Source organism: Carcharhinus amblyrhynchos, chromosome 11 (genome assembly GCF_965287045.1).
Source record: "Carcharhinus amblyrhynchos chromosome 11, sCarAmb.v2.hapA, whole genome shotgun sequence".
Classification (NCBI taxonomy): Eukaryota; Metazoa; Chordata; class Chondrichthyes; order Carcharhiniformes; family Carcharhinidae; genus Carcharhinus; species Carcharhinus amblyrhynchos.
In genome coordinates, this window is record NC_137334.1 from 89,121,042 (window position 1) to 89,146,871 (window position 25,830).

Genomic DNA, 25,830 nt, shown 5'->3' on the forward strand with positions numbered 1-25,830 from the left:
CTATTACTCTTTGCCTTCCTAACTGCTTGCTGCAGCTACATGCAACTTTTACTGACTTATGAAAAGGACGTCCAGGTCCCCTTAGACATTAACTCTTCTCAATCCTGCACTGTTAAAGAAATATTGTCATTCTGTTTTCTTCTACCAAAACGGATAACTTCACTTTATTTTCCATCTTTTTTGCTTATTCACTTAGCCTGTCGCAGTCCCCTTACAACCTCCTTGCATCGTCCTCACAACTTACATTCCCACCCAATTTTATGTCATCAGCAAATTTGGAAATATTATGTAAATATTACATTTAGTAAACTCTATCCAGCCTAGTTCACCTGCTGGAATGTTCTTTCTGCCTCTCACCTGGAAATAGCAAAGATGCAGAGCTTTCCACACATACTAAGACAGAAATGAAAATTGCTGTAAGGATTGACAGTTTCCTGGCTGGATTGTACAAAGCCTTTTAAGTGGTGCGCTTTAATTAAAACTCCCTGAGTGAAAACCGTGGAGTGCGAGATTATGTCTATCAAATAAACTCGGGATCAGCACAGATAGGAAAAACAGATTGAAGTTTAATAAATAAATGTGATTTTTAAAAATTAAGACACAAAATATCATGTGGGTGAGGAAGGCCATTCGGCCTGCTGTAGTCTAACCATCTGGAGAAAAGGATATTTCCCCATTTATTCGTTGTTCCTTAAAATATTAAAGTTTTTGCATCCTCTGTCCTAGCAGTTTGTTTCAGCTGTTTATCAATTTCTGTTTGAAACATTCTGATATCAGTCGAAGTTGTACCTTTTATCTGTTTGAATTCTTGGCGTGCTTTTTATCTTGGAGTAGTGTTCTGTATTTTCTGGGCTGTGTTCCATCTAAAGTACCTTTAGCGATCCCCTCTTAGTGGCCTTTCAGGGCTAAAAAAACACTTCTCCAGTCTTCAAAGCTTCATCCAAACCCCTCAACGTCAAGGATTAACATTTATTCCGAACAGACCAACAGGCCAACCATCAGAGAGTGGGACCTTCAGGGAGTGCTGCATTGTCAGAGATGCCAACTTTCAGTCTGGACATGAACTGAGTTCCCAAGTGCCAGTTCAGATGGACGTATAACAAAACCTCCTGCCATTAATGGGAAAAGAGCAAGGGAGTTCTTTTGGTTAACATACATCTCTCAAGCAACACCACCAAAACAGATTAACGTGACTGATCCTACATGCAAATTGGCCTCTGCTTTTTCCATATTACAATTGTGGCCATGCTTTGAAAAAGAGTGCTATACAAATCAAGCTCTATTTTCCCATCTTCTGGCATTTCACAAATGCTCCTGAAGAAAGCGGTGCTGATGTTATGAATACGGTTCACCAAAGGAGACTCTTGCCTTTCAGCTGTACGCATCATCAAAACTGTGCGCTGCACACCTGTCACTGGACTGACAGCTGGTTCTCCCACCAGTGTTTTCACAGTGCTGTCCGTCACATCACAGCACAAGATCAAAATCCATGTCCTGGGTGTAGATCATTTCTGGATCCTGGAACTCGTCTCCCAGTTTCTTCCACCAGGGCCCCCTTGTGAATTGCAGCATGGTGTTGTGTGACTGCCTGGCTCTGGCTGCGACAGGAACAGACCTGCTGCTAAACAACGCCGTGTCCTCCTCAGTGGCCTCTTTCAAACCTGGAGCGTCTGGATGTTATAAGGCAAAAAAAAAAGTTTAAAAGAAAAGAAAAGGAAAGGAAGAAGGCAGGCAAATACAGAAGACACCGTTTTGAAGCGGCTGATATGGGAATGTTAGCAGGACATCAGAAGCGAGGATGCTGGGGATAAACTGCAGATGTATCAGCATCAGAAACGTAGAATAGAATCCGTAGAATCCCAACAATGCATATCAAGGCCATTCAGCCCCTTTGAGTCTGCACTAACGCTCCAAAAAAGCATCTTACCCAGCTCAGCTCCTGGCCCTAAAGCTTAACCCTACTCATTTACCATGGCCAATTCACCTAACCTACATAACTTAGAATCCCTACAATACAGCCATCAGGTCTGTGCCGACCAGAATCCACCCTGGCCCTACTCCTGTAACCCCGCACATTTACCCTGCTAATCTCCCTGACAATCGGGTCAATTTTTCATGGCCAATCAACCTAGCCTGCACATCTTTGGACTGCGGGAGGAAACCCACAGAGTACCCCAAGGAAACCCACACAGACACGGGGAGAATGTTAAAACTCCACACAGACAGTGACCCGATGCCGGAATTGAACCTGGTCCCTGGTGCTGTGAGGCAGCAGTGCTAACCACTGTGCCACAATGCCACCCCTTTGGACAGATGGAAAGACAACAGCTTGCACTGAAGTGTCTCTCAGACCTTAAACTCTGCTTGTCATTTTGTTACTGGCCAACCTCCACAGTAAGGCCAAACTCAAATTGAACTCTGGGAAAATACAACAACATCAGAAATGGGCCACACCCACATTTTATTTGATTTTTATATAATGCTTTGAACATGACCCAGAAGTATACTAAATTCTACCTTTTCCTTTCTGCTCCTGTCTGACTCTCCACTCCTAATATTTTCTTTTAATTTCAGATATTCAAGGTTGCACGGTTTCTTTATTTTATTTTCAGGACTCCTTAAAACGCATCCAAGATTTTTGTAATGTGTAACAACCAGTTTAATAAAAGGAAACTCACTCGGGCATTTGAAGCTGTTATTTGCTGATGGTAAGTTGTTGACAGATGGTGGTAAGAATAATCAGGAGCACATTGATGGAGAAGTTGTGGAAATAGGTCAGGAATAGGGTTGGTATTGCGGAAGTAATGAATCACAGGAAATCTCTTTCACATTCTCTGTAACATTAATCTAATCTGAAGGTTGGCTTATGTACTTTAAATAAAGAGCTTCAAGTAGTACTGGCTCCTGCTGGTAGGATGATTGAACCCCAGTAACATGGCCAGAGGCTCAAGTCTTTGGGCTTCATTCTCATTCAAGTTTACTCGCTTGGCTGAGTGCCTTTTGACAGGTCTCAATCAGCTGGATAAAGATGTATTCATTGAATCGTACAGAACTTGCCCATTAACCTCGGTGAGTCGTTAGAGCGACGTGCATTGGACACTTTCTTCAACCAAATGTTCTTTTGCTGAAAAAAATGACATGTCGTAAAAGCTTTTCATGTCACACGCATCAGGAAAGGTGCAAGAATGCCAAATTTCAAAGTGAGCAACAACGTGTACTCGATGAGAAAAGGGTGCTGATTGGTTAGCAAGTTGGTTATGATTGGCTATGCCCCAAGGAACCCTTGTCAATCTGCCAACCAGTCGTCACCCTTTTCTCATGTACAATAAATTTGACATTCCTGCATCTGTCCTGATGTGTGCAAGATGAAAAGCTTCAACAGTGTATTTCTTTTTCCAGGAATGTTCGAGTGACTGAACGAATGTTCTTTATTCTTTGAGGGGACAAATGGGAGAACTGACCCTCAGTCTCTCCAGATTCCAATACTGGAGGAGTGCAAAGGAGGTGACTGTGTCCAGCATACGCACTGTGAAAGGACACTCACTGTTTAAAAGGATTAATAAGTAACCCGTTAGCCGACTTACTCGTCAACAGCTCAATGTCTGTGTTGATCTGGGCAAGTAGTGCCTCCTGCCGCTGTTCCAACCTTCGCTCCAAGTTTCTACTCATGAAATACTGACCCAGCATCTCCTGAGCGCGAGAATGTCGTTCATTTGTTTGCTCCTCAGACACTTGAGAAACCTGAGGGGAAGCATGGGTTAATACATTGTGCCAGTTTTGCCTGTTATCTTTGAGTATGCAATAGTAGAGGGTCCAAGTGTTCTGGTCCTTGGGTCATACCAGCTGGAGGTTAGACAACGATGTGGCTTCTCAAATAGGGGTTTTGAGATTGGAAGACAAGTGATTGATAATTTTGGATCTGGGTGAATGTGTACCATAGATCCAATCATGACTTAATGTAAAACCAGTGTTTAAAGATATGCAGGGATGGTTTCATAAAAGCTATTCTGGAAATGTAGTTATTATAATCAAATAAAAAATTGCATAGGAAAATGAATCAATTGTTTGTAAATAAATGCCAGGTACTGTACGACAGTCTATGACAGTGTGGGTATAAATCTTTCACATCTCTCTGAACCATATATTTTCATTTAAAACATTCAGGCTCCTTAAGGAGCCCATCAGCTGATTGTTCTGGTTCTTGGGTCACACCAGCTGGGGGTTAGACAGTGAGGGGCTGCTCAGTTTGTAGGGGATCTGAGATCGGATGACAGAGCTGACTGATAATGTCGAACCCCAGAGAATGTATACTGCAGATCCAATTGTTACTCCACGTAAAGCCTGTGCTTAAAGAAACACAGGGATCGTTTCATAAAAGTTAGTCTGGAAATGTAATTATTATAACCGAAATAAAACTATACAGGAAAATGAATGGATTGTTTACAAATAAATGTATGGCAGTCTATAACAGTGTGAGTATGAATCTTTCACATCTCTCTGAACCTTAGCCTTTCACTTGTAACGCTCCAGCTCCTAAATATAAGATCTCCGTTACCTAAACCATACAGCAAGGTGTCTTTGAGATCATCCAACGTCAGGACATTTGGGATTAACACAATTCTAATCTGCATTCTCAGTAAAATATAATTCCAGGGCAGAATATTGTGGTCCCCGACAAAGTTTCTGAGGCAGGAGGTGAATAAAATTGAATAGGTGGGATTGAATGGAAGCACTCATGGATGGGACTTCCTCCCAAGAATGGATAGAAGTCCTGCCTATTGCCACTCAATGCTCAAACGAACATTGAATAGCAGCGGGATTTCGAGATTTGGCAGCAGCTGCATGCCAAGCACTGAGTCTCAGGATGGGGAGTGCCAATCACTCACCATCATTAAAATTCTACCCTAAAACTTTCCATAACCAAATTGAAATATTTCATGACTGTTTTTCTTTCAAAAGAAATCATGAACTCTGGTATTTGTAGCATTATTCAAACATTGGAACCTTGCACTGTGTGTTAGTCACCCAATAAAGTCAGTTTCTCACAAAACCCTCTCATTTTGTCAGATGTTTGTGTTCCATGAAACGTGCTTATCAGGGTTCTCAATCCATTTACCTGCACTGGATTTTGGACATACAAAGTGAAGCAAACAACTGAAGAGGAGGAAGTGCTCATAGGGAAAATACTGGAAAAGGGTTGGAATTCTGCTCAAAATTGGGAAAGTCTCATCCCATCTGAGTAAAATTTCATGACTTTTCAAAGACTTACGGCCTTTACTTGTTTGGAAATTTCCAGGCCTGGAAAAGTTATACAAATTCTGTAACTTTTCCCTGTTTTTCTATGATCTAGGGAAACCCTATTCTAAAGTGATCTGATTGGTTCAATGGGCTGAGCTGCTACTTCTCAATCCATAGAATCCTAAAGCGCAGAAGGTGGCTTTTCGGCCCATCGAGTCTGCACCAACCACATAAGAACATAACATAAGAAATAGGAGCAGGAGTAGGCCATCTAGCCCCTCGAGCCTGCCCTGCCATTCAATAAGATCATGGCTGATCTGAAGTGGCTCAGTTCCACTTTCCCGCTTTCTCCCCATAACCCTTAATTCCCTTGCCTACCAAAAACCTATCTACCCGTGACTTAAATATATTTAGCGAGGTAGCCTCCACCACTTCAACGGGCAGACAATCCCATCCAGGCCCTATCCCCATAACCCCATGCACATACCCTAGCTAGTTCCCCTGATACTAAGGGGCAATTTAGCATGGTCAATCCATCTAATCTGCACATTTTTGGACTGTTGGAGGAAATCGGAACGCCCAGAGGAAATGCACGCAGGCACAGGGAGAACGTGCAAACTCCATACAGAAAGTGACCAAGCTGGGAATCGAACTCGGATCCTTGGCGCTGTGGGGCAGCAGTGTTAACCACAGTGCCGCCCACGTGTCCTTATGTTTGAAAAACTGAAATCCTTTTGGGAGGCCAGGCCAGAGCTTTGGTGCGGAATACTCACAGGGTGAAGTTTGACGTACGCATCTATTTTAGCACGCAGTTCTAGTCTCCGGGTGTCTGTGAGACCCTTTGGTTCCTGCCTGGGGGTGATGCACGATCTCAGATTTCGACGCTTATTTAAGAACTTCAAGACCTGCAACCAGAAAAAACATTCTGAAACGCTTCTGAAATTCTAGCTCTTCACTAACAAGATTAATGTCCCTTTCTCAATGACAATTCAAGATAAGTGCTAAATTTCCAGATACGGAATGTGGTTCTGGTTCTATGGTGCAGAGTTCCTAATTGAACTACAACATTCCTTTACAATCACAGAATAGGATTGACAAGTTGAGTATCATCTATAAAAGATCTCTCCTGTTGCTTTTAGGACAGCAAGTCTAAACAGGCCTGTCGCCTTTTCACAATGTAAACATATTAAACATTCAAGCAATCCACTTGGCTAAATAGTCCTTTCATCATTTTAAAGCAAATCATTTTTCTGGGTGTATATTATCCAATCTTTTAAACATTTCTGATTAAGATGCCATTCCTTGGTCTCCAGATTTTTCCAGTGCAAATCCTGGAGGAAGAATGGTGCACAGTTAGTCCTTCCAAAATGCTTTTCCAACATTGCAATTCCGTATTCCTTCTTCCCAACAAAGTGTTACATTTCAGCATGTCAGGAAAGCACTTACAGCTCTCTGGATGTTAACAGCTGCCCTGAATTCCTTAAGGGCCTGCTTCTGTTCATTGAAGGCCTTTCTCTGCCTGTGTCCCAGCCAGACCCTCTGGATCAGCAGGGCTGACTGCGTTCTCTCTTCTTGTAGGTATTTGTCCATCTCACCTGCAGAGGATGATAAGTATTACACTGTGCACCAGAGGATTAAACAGAATTGGGGCAAGAAGGCATTCTGAATAGTTTTATGATGCATCTCCAAAAATTACATACAAGATCAAAGCAATGGTCTGCTTGAAATACTACTGAACAATAAATTAGCAAGGACACATCGGAGATGACACTGGCCTTCAAAATAATGTGAAATAATCCTGATGTCACTGTAGAATTGGTAAAACTGTCTATTAATTAAACACACTGAATATGTTAAATGAATATGTGTGCATTACGTGGTGACTGCACTTGACTAAGAATCCACTTTCATGAATGATCTTGGGAGTTGGTGCTTGTCTGTTGCTTTGGCCCCTATGTATAATGGTTTCGTCACTGGGGTCTGATGGTAAGCCAGCTTGATTTCTTCCCCTCCCACAGTAGCTGGGCGTGAACAAAGTCTTGGTAGTTATCTGACATGAATGGGAACTGTAGTTGATTTGCCTGCCAGTTGCCAGCAATTGATTGGGAACAGTTAGCAGCATGTGAAGAATTTGTCACCGTTTAAATCATGAGGCGCCATATTGTTCTCAAATCTCACCTGATACAGATTGGCCATTTTCTAAATACAAAGACTGTATCAAGAATTTAGTTTCCACTATAGAAAAAAAATCAAATAATCCCAAAAATCCCAAAACAGTTTAAATACAGTCTGCTCTGAAACTGGTAAAAACGTTGCAGTTACATTAAAGAGACCTATCTGCTGGGAATGACTCAGCTTCATCAATGCTCAATGTTTCGCGGTAATGAAGATCTTGGAATAGAACAAGATCCCAATGTATTTCTTTGAAATACTCTATGCAGTTTCATAACCCGAAGGAACTTCTACATTTGCCTGAATTCAGAGTTACTTGAACCTATTTTTATGGCTCATGTCAATTGCCTGCCTTGGTAATTTGTCCCACAAATGTATGACCCTTTGATCGAAAGAATTCTGCCTGATGTACTTTTGGAAATCAGCGTGTTACTTCTTGGTCTCCCAGCTGAAGGGAGTTCTGAAGAGTGATACGCGTAGTGAGCCTCCCAAAGGACAACAATTTGCCATTACATAATGCTGCCCATGCAGAACAATAGCTTAGAGTATGTTACAATAACAAATTGCATTTACTTATATAGAGCCTCTTATGCAGTGAAATATCACAAGGTGCTTCATAAGAAATATATCAGACAAAGACAGACAACAAGTCACAGCAGAAGATATCAGGACAGGTGGTCAAAAGCTTGGTCAAAGGACTAGGGTTTTAGGAGCATCTTAAAGGTGCAGAAAAAGCAAGAGAAATAGAGGCGTAGACAACAGAAGGTGCAGCCACCAAAGATGGAGTGATGGAAATTGAGAATATTCATGACACCAGGATTGGAGAGGGTGCAGACATGTGACAGTGCTATGGGGCTGGGGGAGACTCCAGAGAGGGGGAGAGCTAAGGGCCAGAAGGAGTTTGAAAAGGATAAAAATTTCACTTTGGAGGGGCTGCCGGACCAGGAGACAATGCTGGTCAGTGAGCACAACACATAGAAGATGGCGAGTAGGTGACTGAAAGGATCTTGAAGGAAGAAATTTGCAAATTTAAGCAGTTTTGTTCCCCAGTAGAATTAGGACAAATACACCAAATGTTTGAAAAGCTATTTACTTGCAGGGACAATTTCCATTAAGCTCAGTTGCCGTTGTCGGAACTCTCGGAGAGCTCGGTGGCGTCGTAACTGTAGCTGGCATTTAAGTTCCTCCTCTTCTTTTTTCTTCTCCAGCTGTTGCATTTCCCGCTCACGTTTTGCCCTAAGTAGCATTTCATATGAATACAATCATTTCTCATCAAACGCAGCTGTATAGTTGCTAAATATGTTACAGACACAAGGGATGCAGGAGCAGGAGGAGGTTATTCAGCCCTTCACGCTGCTTGATTAATAAGGGGATCAAGGGTTATGGGGAAAAGGCAGGAGAATGGAGATGAAAAAAGTATCAGCCATGGTTAAATGGCGGAGCAGACCCGATGGACCAAGTGGCCTAATTCTGCTCCTATGTCTTATGGTTTCTGTCAGACTTTTAGATCATATTTTATCAATTTCATTTGTCTCCGTTTTTCCATATCTCTCAATACCTTTACCTAACAAAAAATTACTGATCTCAGTCTTACGAAGTTCCACTGGCCCAGCATCCACAGCTGAATAGAATATTAGATTTTGACTAGCCTTTGTATCAAAAATGCTTCCCAATTTCCTTCCTCACGTTGTTAAATTTTTAAAAATTACTTTTGCATGAACTTGAATATTTGGCTTTTATTTGAGATATTAAAAATAGAATTTCCTATATTACAACAGTGACATTTCAAAAGTATATCCTTGGGTTCAGGAAATCCTGAGGGCGTGAAAGGTGCTAAATAAATCCAAGCCTTTCTCTTTAGAATTCCCTGTTCTTAATATCTGACCAGCAGAATTCAAATTCAGCAAAGAAATGTTAGTTTGAAGCTGAGTGTTTATTCACTACATTGACTACTGACTCTCGGTTTCCTGTTTCTCTCTGCCTTGTCTTTCATCTCTCTGATCCAATTCTCCCTTCTCTCTCGTAGAATCCTACTGTGCAGAAGGAGCCCATTCGGCCCATTGAGTCTGCACCGACCACAATCCCACCCAGGCCCTATCCCCATCACCCCATGCATTTATCCTAATTAGTCCCCCTGACACCACGGGGCAATTTACCGTGGCCAATCCACTAAACCCGCACATTTTTTGGACTGTTGAAGAAAACTGGAGCACCAGGAGGAAACCCATGCAGACACAGGGAGAAAATGCAGATGGTGACCCAAGTCAGGAATCAAACCTGGATCCCTGGTACTGTGAGGCAGCAGTGCTAACTACTGTGCCACCCCTCATCACTCTGTTTTCCTAATGGTCCCTATTCTCAGCCATCTCCGTACCCAAAGATTTCTCTCAATCAAATATTTTACTCTCTTCGCTATACGTTACCTTTGTCCAGCAGCCGAAATGCTCTCCAAGCTAATTAGATACACACCGCTCTGTGTCCAAAATCAGTGGCCTTCTTATCCTGCTTCTTTTCACAGGACGTAATAAACACACAAACAACGACAGTCAGGAAAAGACCTTCAGGGATCCATCCAGACACAGAGACATACACACACAGCTTGGGGAACTGTCCGTGTGAAGTTTGCACATTCTCCCCATGTCTGCGTGGGCTTCCTTTAGGTGCTCCGGTTTCCTCCCACGTTCTGAAAGATGTGTGTTGACCTGAACAGGTGCCAGACCGTGGCGACTACGGGAATTTCACAGTAACTTCATTGCAGTGTTAATGTAAGCCTTACTTCTGATAATAACTCAAGGCAAATGGGGATGGTGGGGAGCGAGAGAGGAAAATCAGGGAGAGAGGCAGAGTGATTTAGGGAGGGAATTCCATAGCTTAAGGCAACTGAAGGCACAGCTATCAATAGTGGAGCGAAGAAATCAATCAACCCTATGCAATATCCTTTCCAAGTCATGTAGTGAAAGAATTTAATTGATTTACAGGTATTTATTGACTTTCATTGCAGTCAGGGGATAAAAGCTTTACCTGAAACTCCTTTGTAAAGTTGTCACTATTTTTGGAAGCTTCTTCAATCGCTTTCTTGTCAGATATGCTCTCCATGCTGCTTGGATCAAAGTTGCAGCTCTGTAGGATTTCTAAAAACACCAAGATTTATGGCTTTATTTTTAAGCTTAAACTTGAAATAGTAAGAAATATTTAAAAAATCAATAAGGATAAAAGACCACTGAACCCAACAAATGAATCCATCAATCCTGAGTTTGAAATCGACCAGTCAAGTGCATTGATTCCTCCAAAGTTTTTGATTTCACTGCTTTACTCAGTAAATTGTTCGAGACTTTTTATCACCCTTTTCCTTAAGTTAGAAGGAATATTCATAAAACCTTGCCTTCACCCCACTGAATTTCCTTGGAAAAGCTATCCAATTTGTCTAGCTTCCTTGTTCTTTCTCCTATAGCCTTGCAAATATTGAGATCGGAAGGAGATAAGAATGTGTGAAATAGACACATGTCTCGAATTGGCTCTGCCTTTCAATGCGAGCGTGGCTGATTACTACCTCAACTTAACTTTCATAGAATCACAGAATCTCTACAGTGCAGAAGGAGGCCATTTGAGTTTGCACTGATCACAATCCCACCCAGGCCCTATTCCTGCAACCCCACATATTTACCCTGCTAATCCCCTGATACCAGGGTCAATTTGGCAAGGCCAATCAACCTAACCTGTACATCTTTGGACCTTCTCACCCTATCCTATGTTCCTTGATTCCTTTAAATCTTATTTGATTTGGAAGAGGGAGTAGGTGGTGTGATCAGCAAATTTGCTGATGACACCAAGATGGCTGGATTGGCGGGCAGTGAGGAGCAGTGTCTGGCAATACAGCAGGATATTGATAGGCTGGTTGATTGGGCAGATACGTGGCAAATGGAGTTTAATCCGGATAAATGTGAGATGATGCATTTTGGCCGGAATAATGTAGGGAGAAGTTATATGATAAAGGGTAAGCCCGTAAGGAGTATAGAGTCGCAGCGAGACCTGGGGGTGCAAGTGCACAAGTCTTTGAAGGTGGCAGTGCAAGTGGAAAGTGTGGTGAAGAAAGCCTATGGTATGTTAGCCTTTATAGGAAGGGGTATAGAATATAAGAGCTGGAGTCTAATGTTGCAGTTGTACAGAACGTTGGTTAGGCCGCATTTGGAGTACTGCGTACAGTTCTGATCGCCTTACTACCGGAAGGACGTGGAGACTCTGGAGAGAGCGCAGAGGAGGTTTACCAGGATGTTGCCTGGTATGGAAGGACTGGGGTATGAGGAAAGATTGAAGAAATTGGGGCTCTTTTCCCTTGAAAGACGCCGACTGAGGGGGGATCTAATAGAGGTATATAAGATTATGAAGGGTATAGATAGAGTAAACACAGTAAAAAGTCTGACAACACCAGGTTTTAGTCCAACCTATTTATTTGATAATATACTCACAAGCTTTCGGGGTTAGTCCCTTCGTCAGGTGAATGGAGAGTTCTGGCCTCAGACAGAGCATATAAAGCACAGACAGTTTAGAGATTACTGATTAGAATGCGAATCCTTACACCTAACCTGCTGTTCAAGACCTGAAGTGGCTGATAATGTGAGTGGAAGGAGCACTGATCACGGTTTAAAGAGATGTGTATTGTCTCCAGACAGTACAGTAAGTGAGGTTTTGCAAACCCAGGCAAGTCACGGGGGTTACAGATAGTGCGACATGAACCCAAGATCCCTGTTGAGACCGTCCTCATGTGTGCGGAACTTGGCTATCAGTCTCTGTTCAGCGACTCTGCGCTGTCGTGTGTCGTGAAGGCCGCCTTGGAGAATGCTTACCCGAAGGTCAGAGGCTGAATGCCCGTGACCACTGAAGTGTTCGCCAACAGGAAAGGAACAGTCTTGCCTGGTGACTGTCGAGCGATGTTCATTCATCCGTTGTCGTAGCGTCTGCATGGTCTCCCCAATGTACCATGCTTCGGGACATCCTTTCTTGCAACGTATCAGGTAGACAATGTTGGCCGAGTTGCAAGAGTATTTACCATGTACCTGGTGGATGGTATTCTCACGTGTGATGATGGTATCCATGTCGATGATCCGGCATGTCTTGCAGAGGTTGCTGTGGCAGGGTTGTGTGGTATTGTGGTCACTGTTCTCCTGAAGGCTGGGTAGTTTGCTGCGAACAATGGTCTGTTTGAGGTTGTGTGGTTGTCTGAAAGCAAGAAGTGGGGGTGTGGGGATAACCCTGGCGAGATGTTCGTCTTCATCAATGATATGTTGAAGACTCCGGAGAAGATGTCGTAGCTTCTCCGCTCCGGGGAAGTACTGGACGACAAAGGGTACTCTGTCCACTGTGTCCTGTGTTTGCCTTCTGAGGAGATCGGTGCGGTTTTTCGCTGTGGCGCATCGGAACTGCCGATCTATGAGTCGAGCACCATATCCTGTTCTTATGAGGGCATCTTTCAGGGTCTGGAGGTGTCCGGATCATCGACATGGATACCATCATCACACGTGAGAATACCATCCATCAGGTACATGGTAAATACTCTTGCAACTCGGCCAACATTGTCTACCTGATACGTTGCAAGAAAGGATGTCCCGAAGCATGGTACATTGGGGAGACCATGCAGACGCTACGACAACGGATGAATGAACATCGCTCGACAGTCACCAGGCAAGACTGTTCCTTTCCTGTTGGCGAACACTTCAGTGGTCACGGGCATTCAGCCTCTGACCTTCGGGTAAGCATTCTCCAAGGCGGCCTTCACGACACACGACAGCGCAGAGTCGCTGAACAGAGACTGATAGCCAAGTTCCGCACACATGAGGACGGTCTCAACAGGGATCTTGGGTTCATGTCGCACTATCTGTAACCCCCGTGACTTGCCTGGGTTTGCAAAACCTCACTTACTGTACTGTCTGGAGACAATACACATCTCTTTAAACCGTGATCAGTGCTCCTTCCACTCACATTATCAGCCACTTCAGGTCTTGAACAGCAGGTCAGGTGTAAGGATTCGCATTCTAATCAGTAATCTCTAAACTGTCTGTGCTTTATATGCTCTGTCTGAGGCCAGAACTCTCCATTCACCTGACGAAGGGACTAACCCCGAAAGCTTGTGAGTATATTATCAAATAAATAGGTTGGACTAAAACCTGGTATTGTCAGGCTTTTTACTGTGTTTACGCCAGTCCAACGCCGGCATACCCACATCATAGATAGAGTAAACAGAGGTAAGCTATTTCCTATAATAGAGACACGTAGGACAAGGGGCCATGGACTTAAGGTGAGGGGGGAGCGGTACAACACAGATATCAGAGGGAGGTTTTTTCACACAGAGGGTAGTGGGGGTATGGAATGCTCTGCCAAGTAAGGTGGTGGAGGCAAACACGCTAGAGTCCTTTAAGAGTAACTTAGGCACATGACTGAGTTGGAGATGGGTGGATATAGGAGAACCTTTTAAATAAGGGTCATTAGCATTGGGGCGTCCCTGGTAATGTAAATGGGTATAGTATGATAATAATGTTTTTTCTCTTTTCATTCACAGGTTTTAAGTCGGTCCACCTCGTGTCCAACGAGGGGCATACACGCGATGGGTCGTACTGGGGCTGCTCTTGGTTGTTCGAGATTGGCCTAGTGCTTCATGTCGTTAGTGTGTGCCTAAACTGGACAAGATACTGGGCAAGACGACAGCTCAGTGACTATTGCTGATTGCTGTGCAGACACATGGATTTGGGCCGGTGTCTGTGGGAGTTTGCGCATTCTCCCCATGCTTGCGTGGGTTTTCTCCGGGTGCTCCGGTTTCCTCCCACACCCCAAAGATGCGCTGTTAGGCTGATTGGCGGGAATAAACTGTCCCTAAATCAGTTTCCCGCAATCTGGATGGCCATAAAACATTAGATAGGGGTCATGGGTAGAGAGGTGGACTGGTGGTGTTGAGATGGCGGTGCGGGCTCGTTGGGCCAAAGGGCCTGTTTCCCGGGCTGATTTTGTTCTTTGTTATGACGTCTATGGACAATGGTCTGTTTAAGGTCGTGTGGTTGTTTGAAGGCAAGAAGTGGGGCTATGGGGATGGCCTTAGTGAGATATTCGTCTTTATCGATGACAAGTTGAAGGCTCCGGAGAAGATGTGGTAGCTTCTTTGCTCAGGGGAAGTATTGGATGACGAAGGGTATTCTGTCCTCCGTGTCCCGTGTTTGTCTTCTGAGGAGGTCAGTGCAGTTTTTCGCTGTAGCACGTCGGAACTATTGATCAATTAGTTGAGCGCCATATCCTGTTTTTATGAGGGCATCTTTCAGCATCTGGAGGTGGCTGTTATTATCTTCCTCATCTGAGCAGATCCTGTCTATACGGAGGGCCTGTCTGTGAGGGATGGCTTCCTTAATGTGTTTAAGGTCGAAGTTGGAGAAGTGCAGCATCATGAGGTTATCCATGGGCTTGCGGTACAGTGAAGTGTTGAGGTGACCGTCCTTGATGGAACTGCATGTGTCATTCATGAACACACACATCTCCATCAAGGACGGTTACCTCAGCACTTCACTGTAATGCAAGCCCAGGATAATTTCACGATGCTCCACTTCTCCAGCTTCCACCCTAAATACGTTAAAGAAGCCACCCCCTACAGACAAGCCCTCCGTCTACACAGGATCTGCTCAGATGAGGAGGATCGCAACAGAACCTGAAAGATGCCCTCATAACAATAGGAAATGGTGCTCGATTCATCGATCAACAGTTCCAACGCGCCACAGCGAAAAACTGCACCGACCTCCTCAGAAGACAAACACGGGACCCGGTGGTCAGAGTACCCTTCATCGTCAAGTACTTTCCTGGAGCGGAGAAGCTACCACATCTTCTCCAGAACCTTCAACATGTCATTGATGAAAATGAGCATCTCGCCATGGCCATCCCCACACCCCCACTTCTTGCCTTCAAATAACCGCACAACCTCAAACAAACCATTGTCCGCAGCAGACTACTCAGTCTTCAGGAGAACACTGACCACGACACCGCACAATCCTGCCACAGCAACCTCTACAAGATGTGCAGGATCATTGACACGAATGCCATTATCTCACGTGAGAACACCATGCAGGTACACGGTACATACACTTGCAACTCGGCCAATGTTGTCTACCTGATACGCTGCAGGAAAGGATGTCCCGAGGCATGGTACATTGAGAGAGACTGTGCAGACATTATGACGATGGATGAATGAACACTGCTTGACATTCACCAGGCAAGAGTGTTCTCTTCCTGTTGGGGAACACTTCAGCGGTCATGGGCATTTGACCTCTGATCTTCAGGTAAGTGTTCTGCAAGGTGGCCCTCACGACACATGACGCGCAGAGTCGCTGAGCAGAGACTGATAGCCAAGTTCCGCACACATAAGGATGGCCTCAACTGGGATCTTGGGTTCATGTCGCACTATCTGTAACCCCCACGACTTGCTTGGGCTTGCAAAATCTCACTGACTGACCTGGCTGGAGACAATACACATCTCTTTAACTGTGCTTATCCCTCTCTCCACTCACATTGTCTGTACCTTTCAGACTTGATTATCTGTAAAGACTCGCATTCCAACCATTATTTTGTAAATTGAGTTTGTGTCTTAAATATGCCCTGTTTGTGAACAGAAGTCCCACTTACTTGATAAAGGACCAGTGCTCCGAAAACTAGTGGTTTGTGCTACCTAATAAACCTGTTGGGCTTTAACCTGGTGTTATGAGACTTCTTACTGTGTTTAGAATTTCTATCCAGGATAAACATCCTTCTAGTATCTACCATGTCAAGGCCCTTAAGAATTTGATATGTTTCATCAAGATCATCTCTCATTTTTTGAAACTTGTGAGGATATCTGCCGAGTATATTCAATATCTCCTCAAGGGCAATATACCCATCCTAATCAATCGAGTAAATTGTATGCTGTACTCCCTCTAAGGCACGTATCCCCTTCCTTGAGTAAGGAGACTAAAACTACACAGCACTCAAGGTCTGGTCTCACCAAAGCTTTATACAACTGCTGTAAGACGTTATTCTTTTATTCAAATCCCTTTTTATGAATGGCTAACATACCATTTACCACAGTTGCACTTGCATGCTAGTTTTCTGTGACTTGTGTATGAGAACATCAAATTCTCTCTGAATACCAAAATTTCTCAGAATTTCAACATCTAAAAATTTCTGATTTTCAATTTTTCCTCTCGAAGTTGATAACTTCACACTTCCCCACATTCTATTCCATCTGCTACGCTCCTGCACAATCACTTAACCTTTCTATATTCCTGCAAAATAGCTTTGCAGTTTACTTTACAATCTGACTTCGCAGTGTCAGGAAACTTGGATGCCACTTTATTTGAAAAGCAAAGCACTATGGATGCTGGAAACCTGAAATTAGAACAGAAAATGTTGGATAAACTCAGCAGGTCTGGCAACATCTGTTGAGTGAGAAACAGTTATCATTTACGCCGGAATTCTACCGCCCCACCCACCAAGGGAATCGGAGCAGGTGAGGGGCGGACAACAGAAAGGTCGTTGTCCTTGAGTGGGATTTTATGATTTTGGGACAAGCGAGGCCGAAAAATCCAACCCTTTGAGTCCAAAAAACTCTTCTTCAGAGCTAAAGAGAAAGAAACGTGATGGATTTTATACTGTTAAGAGGAAGTGGAGCAAAATACTAGGGTCAGTGATAGGTGTGAGCTAGGAGAGATTGCACAAAGATGTTTGCACAGGGAAAAGTAAACGTTGATAGTCGTGGTAGGATTATAGAAGGTGCTGATAGCGGCATAAAGGTAAAATAAATGTGTTAATTGGAGGACAAAGATCAATGCTCAGTAAAAGCAAAACTTAAGAACAAGTGATGGATAGCCCTGCGGGGTAGGGGTGGTGTTGGGACATAAAAAAGGATGTAAAATAAGGGTCAACATGGAGGAGTGAGTTCACAGTCTAAAGCCATTGAACTCAATGTTAAATCCAGAAGATGAGGTTTTTTTTCCCTCTAGTTTCCATTGGTTTTCACCGGAACATTGCAGCAGGCCAGGAACAGGCATATAGACATGACAGCAAGATGGTGAGTTGAAATGGCAAGTGAGGCTGGGGTCATGCTTGCAACTGAGTGAAAGAATTTTTCACAGCGGTTACCTAGTCCTTGTGGAACACCTTTGCTCAGTCCGCAAGCATGATCCCAATCTTCCTATCACCTCCTACAGCTCCACACATCCTGCTTCCTGTAAGGACTCTATCCCATTCTCCTAGTTTCTGTTTCAGTGATGCTACCATCATAAACACCACTTCTGGCATGTCTGTTTTTGCCCTTAACTGTGATTTCCTCCCAACTATGGTTGACAGGGCACTCAACCGTATCTGACCAATCTCCCACACTTTCGCCCTGATCCTTTCCCCTCCCTCCCAGAATCACAATAGCGTCCCTTTTGGCCTCAGTTTTAACCCACCAGTTTTCACATTCAAAACATCATCTCTGCCATTTCTGCCAACTCCAACATGTTGCCACTCAAAACTGACCTCCTGCCCCGTCAACATTCTGCAGGGACCTGGCCCTCCACGACACCTTGATCCAATCCATCATCATCTCCAGCCCCTCAGCTGCTTCCCACTACCTTCCCATGACATTGCAGAAGCTACAAGACCTGCCCCTCTACTTCTTCATTGTCCAAAAAACCTCAAACACCCCTTTCAGTGAAGCACCTCCTTCAATTTGCTTTATTTGCTGTTGCCAATGAGGCCTCCTCCACAGGGGGAAGACTAAACACTTTGCAGACCTTCACGCAATCCACAAACATGACCCCAGCCTTTCTGTTGCTTGCCATTTCAATTCACCATCTTGCTCTCATGCCTACAGGTTCATCCTCAACCTGCTATTGTGTTCCAGTGAAGCCCAATGCAAACTGGAGGGACAAAATCTCATCTTTCAAAGAACTGTACAGCACAGGAACAGGCCTTTCGGCCCTCCAAACCTGCACCAATCATGACGCCTGCCTAAAAGAAAACCGTATGCACTTACGGAGTCCGTATCCTTCCATTCCCGTGGAATGGGGGAGGATGATTCTTCGAATGTGAAAATTGGCAGGGTGAAAAATGAGGCCAAACGGGACCCTATCGTGTTCTGGGGGGAGGAGGAGGGATGAGGGCAGAAGTGTGGGGGATTGGTCAGACATGGTTAGGTGCTCTGTGTTCCAGACATTCACTATTCTATGTAAAAAACTTGCCTTGAACATCTCCCCTAAACTTTGTCCCTCACACCCTAAACCTATGTCCCCTAATACTTGATTTTTCTACCCGAGGAAAGAGCAATTAGGCACTTTAGAGCCTTCTGGACTCATCGCTGAGTTCAGCAACTTTAGGCTGTGAACTTCCTTCTCCATCTTGACCATTTTTCTAAATCCTTTTTTTTAAGCTCAACGTAACCCAGCCCTTTCCCTCACAAAGCCATTTGTCACTTGTTCTTAAGTTCTGAGCGCTAACCTTTGTGCTCCCATTCTGCTATCTTACTTTAATAACACATCAGCACCTTCTAGTCCCTGACACTGCCATTAACATTTCCTTTGTCTTGTGCCCCAGACATCTTTCTGCAGTGTCATAAGAACATAAGAAATAGGAGCAGGAGTAGGCCAACTAGCCCTTCGAGCCTGCCCCGCCATTCAATAAGATCATGGCTGATCTGTCGTGGCTCAGTTCCACATTCCCGCCCTCTCCCCATAACCCTTAATCCCCTCTCTCATCAAAAACCCATAAACCCGCATCTTAAAAATATTTAGCGAGGCAGCCTCCACCACTTCAACGGGCAGAGAATTCCAGAGATTCACCACCCTTTGAGTGAAGAAGTTCCTCCTCAACTCTGTTCTCAACCGCCGCCCCTTTATCTTGAGGCAATGCCCCCTAGTCCTACTATCCTTTCTGAGCGGGAAGAGTCTCTCCACCTCTATCCTATCCATCCCATTCATCATCTTATACGTCTCAATGAGATCTCCCCTCATTCTTCTAAACTCTAACGCGTACAAGCCTAATCTATTCAGCCTCTCCTCATAGCTCAACCCCCTCAACTCCGGCATCAGCCTAGTAAACCTCCTCTGCACTCCCTCCAAGGCTAAAATATCCTTGCGTAAGTACGGCGCCCAAAACTGTCTCCTAGCCCACATCTTTCACTCACCGTCTATTTTGCTCCAATCCTCTTAAAGAGTAACCATCACATTTCACTCTCCCTTTAGCTCAGAAAAAGAGTCATAGGATTAGAAATGTTAACTCTATTTCTCTCTCTACAGATGCTGCCAGACTTGTTGAGCTTATCTAGTATTTTCTGTTGGATAATATATTTGCTTTTTAAGTGTACATCCAATTCCATTTAAAAATTGTTTTGCCAAAACCAGTGGAATGCTGCATATCTTAATTGTCACGGAATTATTAATTCTATGCCACTGAGTATGCTAATAATACATGCCTGGCGGCTAACTCCTGGGGTGGATCCAGCGTACAGGAGTTCCAACAGCTGACTCAAGTCGTTGTCAAAGCCTCTTCCGGTCCAGTGTTTGCTCAGGAGAGGACATAAACCTGGGAAACAAACAATTTTACTTTTCATTCATTGCTAGACAACTATTTTCACAATTATTAATTTTAAAAGTTTTAAAACATAAACATTTGCACTTTTAAAAGTGCAAAACATAATGTTGGGAATTATAAATTACCTGATATATCATCTATATAAATCCAATTTCTTTGTCGGACCAAGTTGAAATAATATTTAATCTGTGATGCACATTTTTATCACTAACTCAGGCCATCTTGATTTTGAATATAATGGTACAAGTGTCTGAGTCTCATAGTCAGGCACTCGGAAACTAATCAAGGGACCAGGTTTCCAGAAGACGGGAGCTACTGAAAGGCAGCGCTCTGCCCTTACCTCCAACACTGCTGCCTCCCCTCTTCTCCCCAAACATCCTGCACCCCTAACTCCACATTCCCATCCTGCTTTCACTGACCTTTAGTCTCGGATCTCACTAAACAGCACAGTAGTAGTGATGAAGTTTTGACCATGAAAGAATTCACCCTCTAATTGCACGTGAATTGACACAGTGATGTTATACTGAGGCGGATCTCACTTGTCCCAGTGTCAAAGAGTGAATCCACAATTCCTGATATTCATGTTACCAAATGGAATCATTTTGCAGAGTGTCTCCTGCTCTTTTTTTTACTATAAAGAATGGATGGTATAAAGATACCATCCTAGAAAGGTAGAATCCTCCAAGTTAGAAAACTGCAGGCTGAAGTTGTAATGAATGTCTTTCATGCTGAAAGACTCCAGTCACTCAAACTTCTCCTTGACCCTCAATGAGATCATGTTACCATCAGAACATGGTAGAAATGAATGTGGCGCACACCAGGAACAGGATTGTGTCACAGGCTTCAGCACCCTCCTGTTAGGTTAATATGGGAGTCAGAAGCTCACACTGTATGGGGAAAACAGTGATTTTTCCCAAATTAGCAAATTATTGGCCAGAGGGCAGTTTCCACGTTGTTTCGGGGCTCTCAAAGCTGGAGGGCCAATCAGAGGGCCACATACAATTAAGAAGCAGCAATTGGTCTTTCAAGGTAAATGAGAGAGGGGGCACTGCAAAGTGGGCAACCCTCGCTCCAACGTTTTAAAAGCTCACATAAGTCCCGAGGAAGCTCTCCACAAGACAGTCTGGAGCTGCAGCTGTCACCAGGCAGACCCCTGCCTGACTGGAGGGCTGGCCGCCTGCTATTGTGAATCCTCCAGGCAGTTAAACTCTTCCCTGATGCTTCGAGGAACCTGACGGCCAACTGGAAAGTCCCAGTCAATGGGCCTCAATCGGTTACTCTGCCACCCACACCCCACATCTGGACAAATAGCCCTGGGCCAGGATGGAGACAGAAAAACCAGCATGCTGGATGGCAGTGCAAAGTTTTGCAGCCACCCACCTCCAGGGGTCTAGAACTTCCACTCCAGCTTCCTCAGGGCAAAGAGACTTCCATAAAATCCTTACAGAGCAGCCAGAGGCCACTCATGCCATCGAGTCTGCACCGACTCTCCAATAGAGCATCCCACACAAGTCATCCCCTCTACGTTCTTCCTGTAACACCACACATTTACCATGGCCAATCCATCTAACCTGCACACCTTTGGAATGTTGGTAAGAAACCAGAGCATCTAGAGGAAACCCACACAGGCACGGGGAGAGTGTGCAGACTCCACACAGATAGTCATCCAAGCCAGGAATTGAATCCGGGTCCCTGGGCTGTGAGGCAGCAGTGCTAACCACTGTGCCACCGTGCCACCCTACTGGCTATATGGTGTTTTTTTGGAAATCAGTCAGAACAGCTGGCCAAGTCTAGTCAGAAAAGAACACAGGGACCTGAAAAGTCATCGTGACATGTCAAAAAACAAAAACAAAATTGATGGAAAGATTGTTTACGCAGCTGTGAAGCCAAGCCGATTTTAAGCCGTCAGGGTGCTCCTCCTAACACATTAGTGAAATGTTTCAATAAATTGCATGAAGCTTTTAAGAAGCTCAGGAAACAGATAAGAAACAACTTTCTTTCTCAGGTAAACTAGTGAAAGAAAGAGTTTGTATTTACAAAGCAATGCCCCACAGCCATAGAGAGCCCAAGGGTTTTTCAAATGCAGTCACTGAATGTCGTGAAACAACTATTTTTAAACATGTAGTTTTGTTCAGGAATATGCCGACCGTCATCCAAGGTTACATTACAGCAATATAATAAAAGCAAAACACCACAGATGCTGGAAATCTGAAATTAAAACAGAAAGTGCTAGAAATACTCAGCAGGTCCAACAGCGTCTGTGGAGAAAAAGAACAGGGTGAACCCTTGATCTGAACTGCAGTTTAAAAAGGATAGCGTATTTAATATTGTAGATTGGCTTTTATCTTGGTGTTGGCAATTCCCCAAAACTACTTTTTCTTCCTCATCCAAAAGTCCACATTGTTTGCTGAGTGAGTTATATATCGATTATATGCTGTTCATAAGGAAATAGGCGCATTCTTGGTCATGACTCTTGATATTTTTTCTTTAATCTTGCCAACTGGCACCAAAATGAAGCAGAGTATAGGTTTCTTGGGGAAGTCAGTCATTAATCGTACTATTGTGCATCTGCTGGTCGCTAATACCATCATCTTGAGTGCTGTTAAACTGTTCCTTGAAGTACAACATTTGACCTGGGGTGGAAACAAATTATTTCCCATTTGTTAGTTTTGATTCTGTACTCTGAACTGAAGTTTTGTCACAGGAAAACAAAACTAATCTGGTAGTTCCCCAATTGTATTTTGTTAAAACCAATTCCCCTATTTTGACCTGAAAGTGCTGAGAGTACTGGAGATCTGAAATAAAAACAGAATGTTGGAAATATGCTGCAGGTCAGGCACTATATGTGGAGAGAGAAACGGAGTTAACACTTCAGGTTACTCTGATGGGTCACGTTCTGCTTCTCCACTGATGCTGTCAGACTTGCTGATATTTCCAGCATTTCTCTTTTTGATCTCTTATTTTGACGAAGGGAGATATAACTTTTTGGAATTTTGATTCTGCCACAAGGGTAAGGTTGCCAGGTCAGATTCCACAGCATACGCAGTACACCATGTGGCAGGTTAATGAAATTTACATTATTCTCTCAGTGTTACAGGAAATCGCTAGCTTTTGCGCCACATGAAAATTTATCGAATCACTTATGCCAGTCCACTATAATTATAGTCGACCTGTTTTGTGAATCTCTGGAATTCTCTGCTCGTTGAAGTGGTGGAGGCTGCCTCGCTAAATATTTTTAAGACGCGGGTTGATGGTTTTTTGATAAGTGAGGGGATTAAGGGTTATGGGGAGAGGGCGGGAAAGTGGAACTGAGCCACGACAGATCAGCCATGATCTTATTGAATGGCGGGGCAGGCTCGAAGGGCTAGTTGGCCTACTCCTGCTCCTATTTCTTATGTTCTTTAGAGTTGAATATGATTCTACTTTAGAATCTTATAAAGATGGTTCTGAAGAGAAATCAAGCTAACTCTGTTTCTCTCGAAACAGAAGCTGCTCAGTATCTCAAGCACTTCCAGAATTTAATATATAGTAAGAGATTCTTAAGGCTTTTCATCAAAGCTTGAGCTAATAAGAAAAAGATACAACAGCAGAAAATCTTAACAATGCATAACTGAGGAAAATCACACCCAGTCATTATCTGCAATGACTTGTTGAACTGTTTTCTTTCTCTGTTCAAATGCTGACAGGTTGGCTGAATTTTCCAGACCTGCTGTTAGGGGTGGATTTAATACAGATTACCTCCTGAGTGGGAAATTAATACTTCTTCCCAAAGAGACAATCAGGCTTCAGTTAAATGCTGTTGCTCCACGTCCTGCATGGAACAGGAGGGAAGAAAAGAAAACTTGTATTTACATAGCCTCTTCACACCCATAGAACATCCCAAAAGAGCTTTGCAGATAAAGAAATACTTCTGAAATGTAAGTCACTGTAGAATGGAGCAGAGCAACTCAGCAAGGAATGATTAGGTGGGAATTTGATTGGAGTAGATTGGGGGTTTACTGGATTACATCATGGAGGGCCAACATGGCCTGAATGGACCCAATAGCCTCCTTCTGCGCTGTAAATGACTCTTGGTTAGCTGTCAGTTTACAGGTTAACGGTGAGTAGGGATGATGTGCCTTGGAGGAACACCACACCTGCAGAGGAAGTGGGGCTGTCTTCTTGAAGTTGTATGAGACATTGGTAAGGCTACACTTGGAACAGTGGACAGTCTGGTCACCCTTCATAGAAAGACTATTATTAAACTAGAAAGTGTGCAGAAAAGACTTGCTAGTGTGCTACCAGGACTTGATGGTTTGAGTTATAAGGAGAGGCTGGATGGACTGTGCCTTTTTTTCCTGGAGCGTAGGAGGCTTAGGGATGATCTTATAGAAGTCTACACTATAATGAGGGGCATAGATAAGATAGATAGTCAATATCTTTTCCCAAAGGTAGGGGAGTCTAAAACTAGAGAGCATAGTTTTAAAACGAGAGGAAGGAGATACAAAAGGATCCAGAGGGGCAATTTTTTCACACAGAGGGTGATGAGTGTTTGGAACAAGCTGCCAGAGGTAATAGTAGAGGCAGGTACAATTTTGTCTTTTAAAAAGCATTTAGATACTAAGATGGGTATAGAGGGGTATGAGCCAAATGCAGGCAGTTGAGCCGAGCTTAGTGGTTAAGAGGTGGGTGGCATGGACAAGTTGGGCTGAAGGGCCTGTTTCTATGCTGTTAACCTCTATGATTCTACCCAGAACATTAACTCCACCGATACTGTAGATCTGCTGAGCATTTCCAGAAATTTGCTTTAATCCAGAAAAAATGATTTTGGGCGTAATGATCATGGAGAAGAATTGTAGTTGCAGTGGTGAGGGAACTGGGATGACAATAAGGGTAAATGCTCTGTGATATTTTAGGACTAACAAGAAAATGCCAATTTAAAGCATATGGGGCTGGAAATCATGCACAAGATTGTGCAGGACACAATTCATCCTTACTAATCACAGACCAAAAATTGAATGCACCAAATTTATTTGACTGTACCACACTATGCACTGTAGTTATCAACTTACCCGTTTGGGACCTCCATCTTAAAAGAAGAAAATTAAAATTAAAATAAATTAGTCTGGTTTAGTTTCTGCCCTCGGGACGTGCCAGATACCAGGGACACGCTTACAAAATGCAACTGCTGTAAGTGTTAATTAAAGCATTGCTGGAAATAATTAGTACTTCACATACCTTTGTAGGAAGTGCAAAGAATCTTCAGGGTAGGAGGGTAGGACTCAACCATCAATCGCATGATTTTAATAGCTGTGCTTCCTATAACTGGATTGCTGGTCATAAAAAGCTTGTAAATTAGTTCATCCAGAATGATGCGGATGTGTTTCTCTTCAACAGTGAACAATACTTTCCTGAAAGGGAAATCATTTCTACAATTTAGTATGTGACTTTCCGGGTGCTGTCCAATCTTTACTGATCTTTACACGATATTGAATTTGATGATCAGCCATAATCAAAATGAATGGCAGAGCAGGCTTGAAAGGCTGAGTGGCCTAATCCTGTCTCTATTTTCTATGTTTCTATGATTTTAGTCAGATGTCACTACAATTAGCTTCAGCACCCTTGGCTTACTGTCGGAGGAAGCCATCAGGGTTCCTGCTTTTGAAAACTACTCAATAAGGAGACCCTGTGTGGACACTGAATGAGAGAATAGGATTCGACTGTTACGCCGCTGTGACAGAATAGCCTGTGACATTCACTAGCTCAGGTTATGCTTGAAAAATAGCCATTTGGGTGAGGCTTGCATAACACCCACTGCTCACGTAATTATTGCACTTTGTAAGAGGAGGCAAGGGTGAAGTGGAA

The 25,830-nt window shown here is 43.6% G+C and overlaps 1 protein-coding gene across 1 annotated transcript in view; it reads right to left on the reverse strand.

Annotated features, from left to right (window-relative positions):
* Nucleotides 1-544: 544 nt before the first annotated feature.
* iqcb1 (IQ motif containing B1) overlaps nucleotides 545-25,830 on the reverse strand; it is a 47,775-nt gene continuing 22,489 nt past the window's right edge. Inside the window, exons 7-14 of the mRNA XM_080199532.1 lie at nucleotides 25,204-25,376; nucleotides 19,868-19,977; nucleotides 10,432-10,541; nucleotides 8,504-8,646; nucleotides 6,685-6,833; nucleotides 6,012-6,143; nucleotides 3,585-3,741; nucleotides 545-1,670 (exon numbers count right to left, since the gene is read on the reverse strand). Coding sequence (XP_080055658.1) covers nucleotides 1,468-1,670; nucleotides 3,585-3,741; nucleotides 6,012-6,143; nucleotides 6,685-6,833; nucleotides 8,504-8,646; nucleotides 10,432-10,541; nucleotides 19,868-19,977; nucleotides 25,204-25,376 — 1,177 coding nt within the window. The 3' untranslated portion in view covers nucleotides 545-1,467. The remainder of the gene's footprint in view (nucleotides 1,671-3,584; nucleotides 3,742-6,011; nucleotides 6,144-6,684; nucleotides 6,834-8,503; nucleotides 8,647-10,431; nucleotides 10,542-19,867; nucleotides 19,978-25,203; nucleotides 25,377-25,830) is intronic.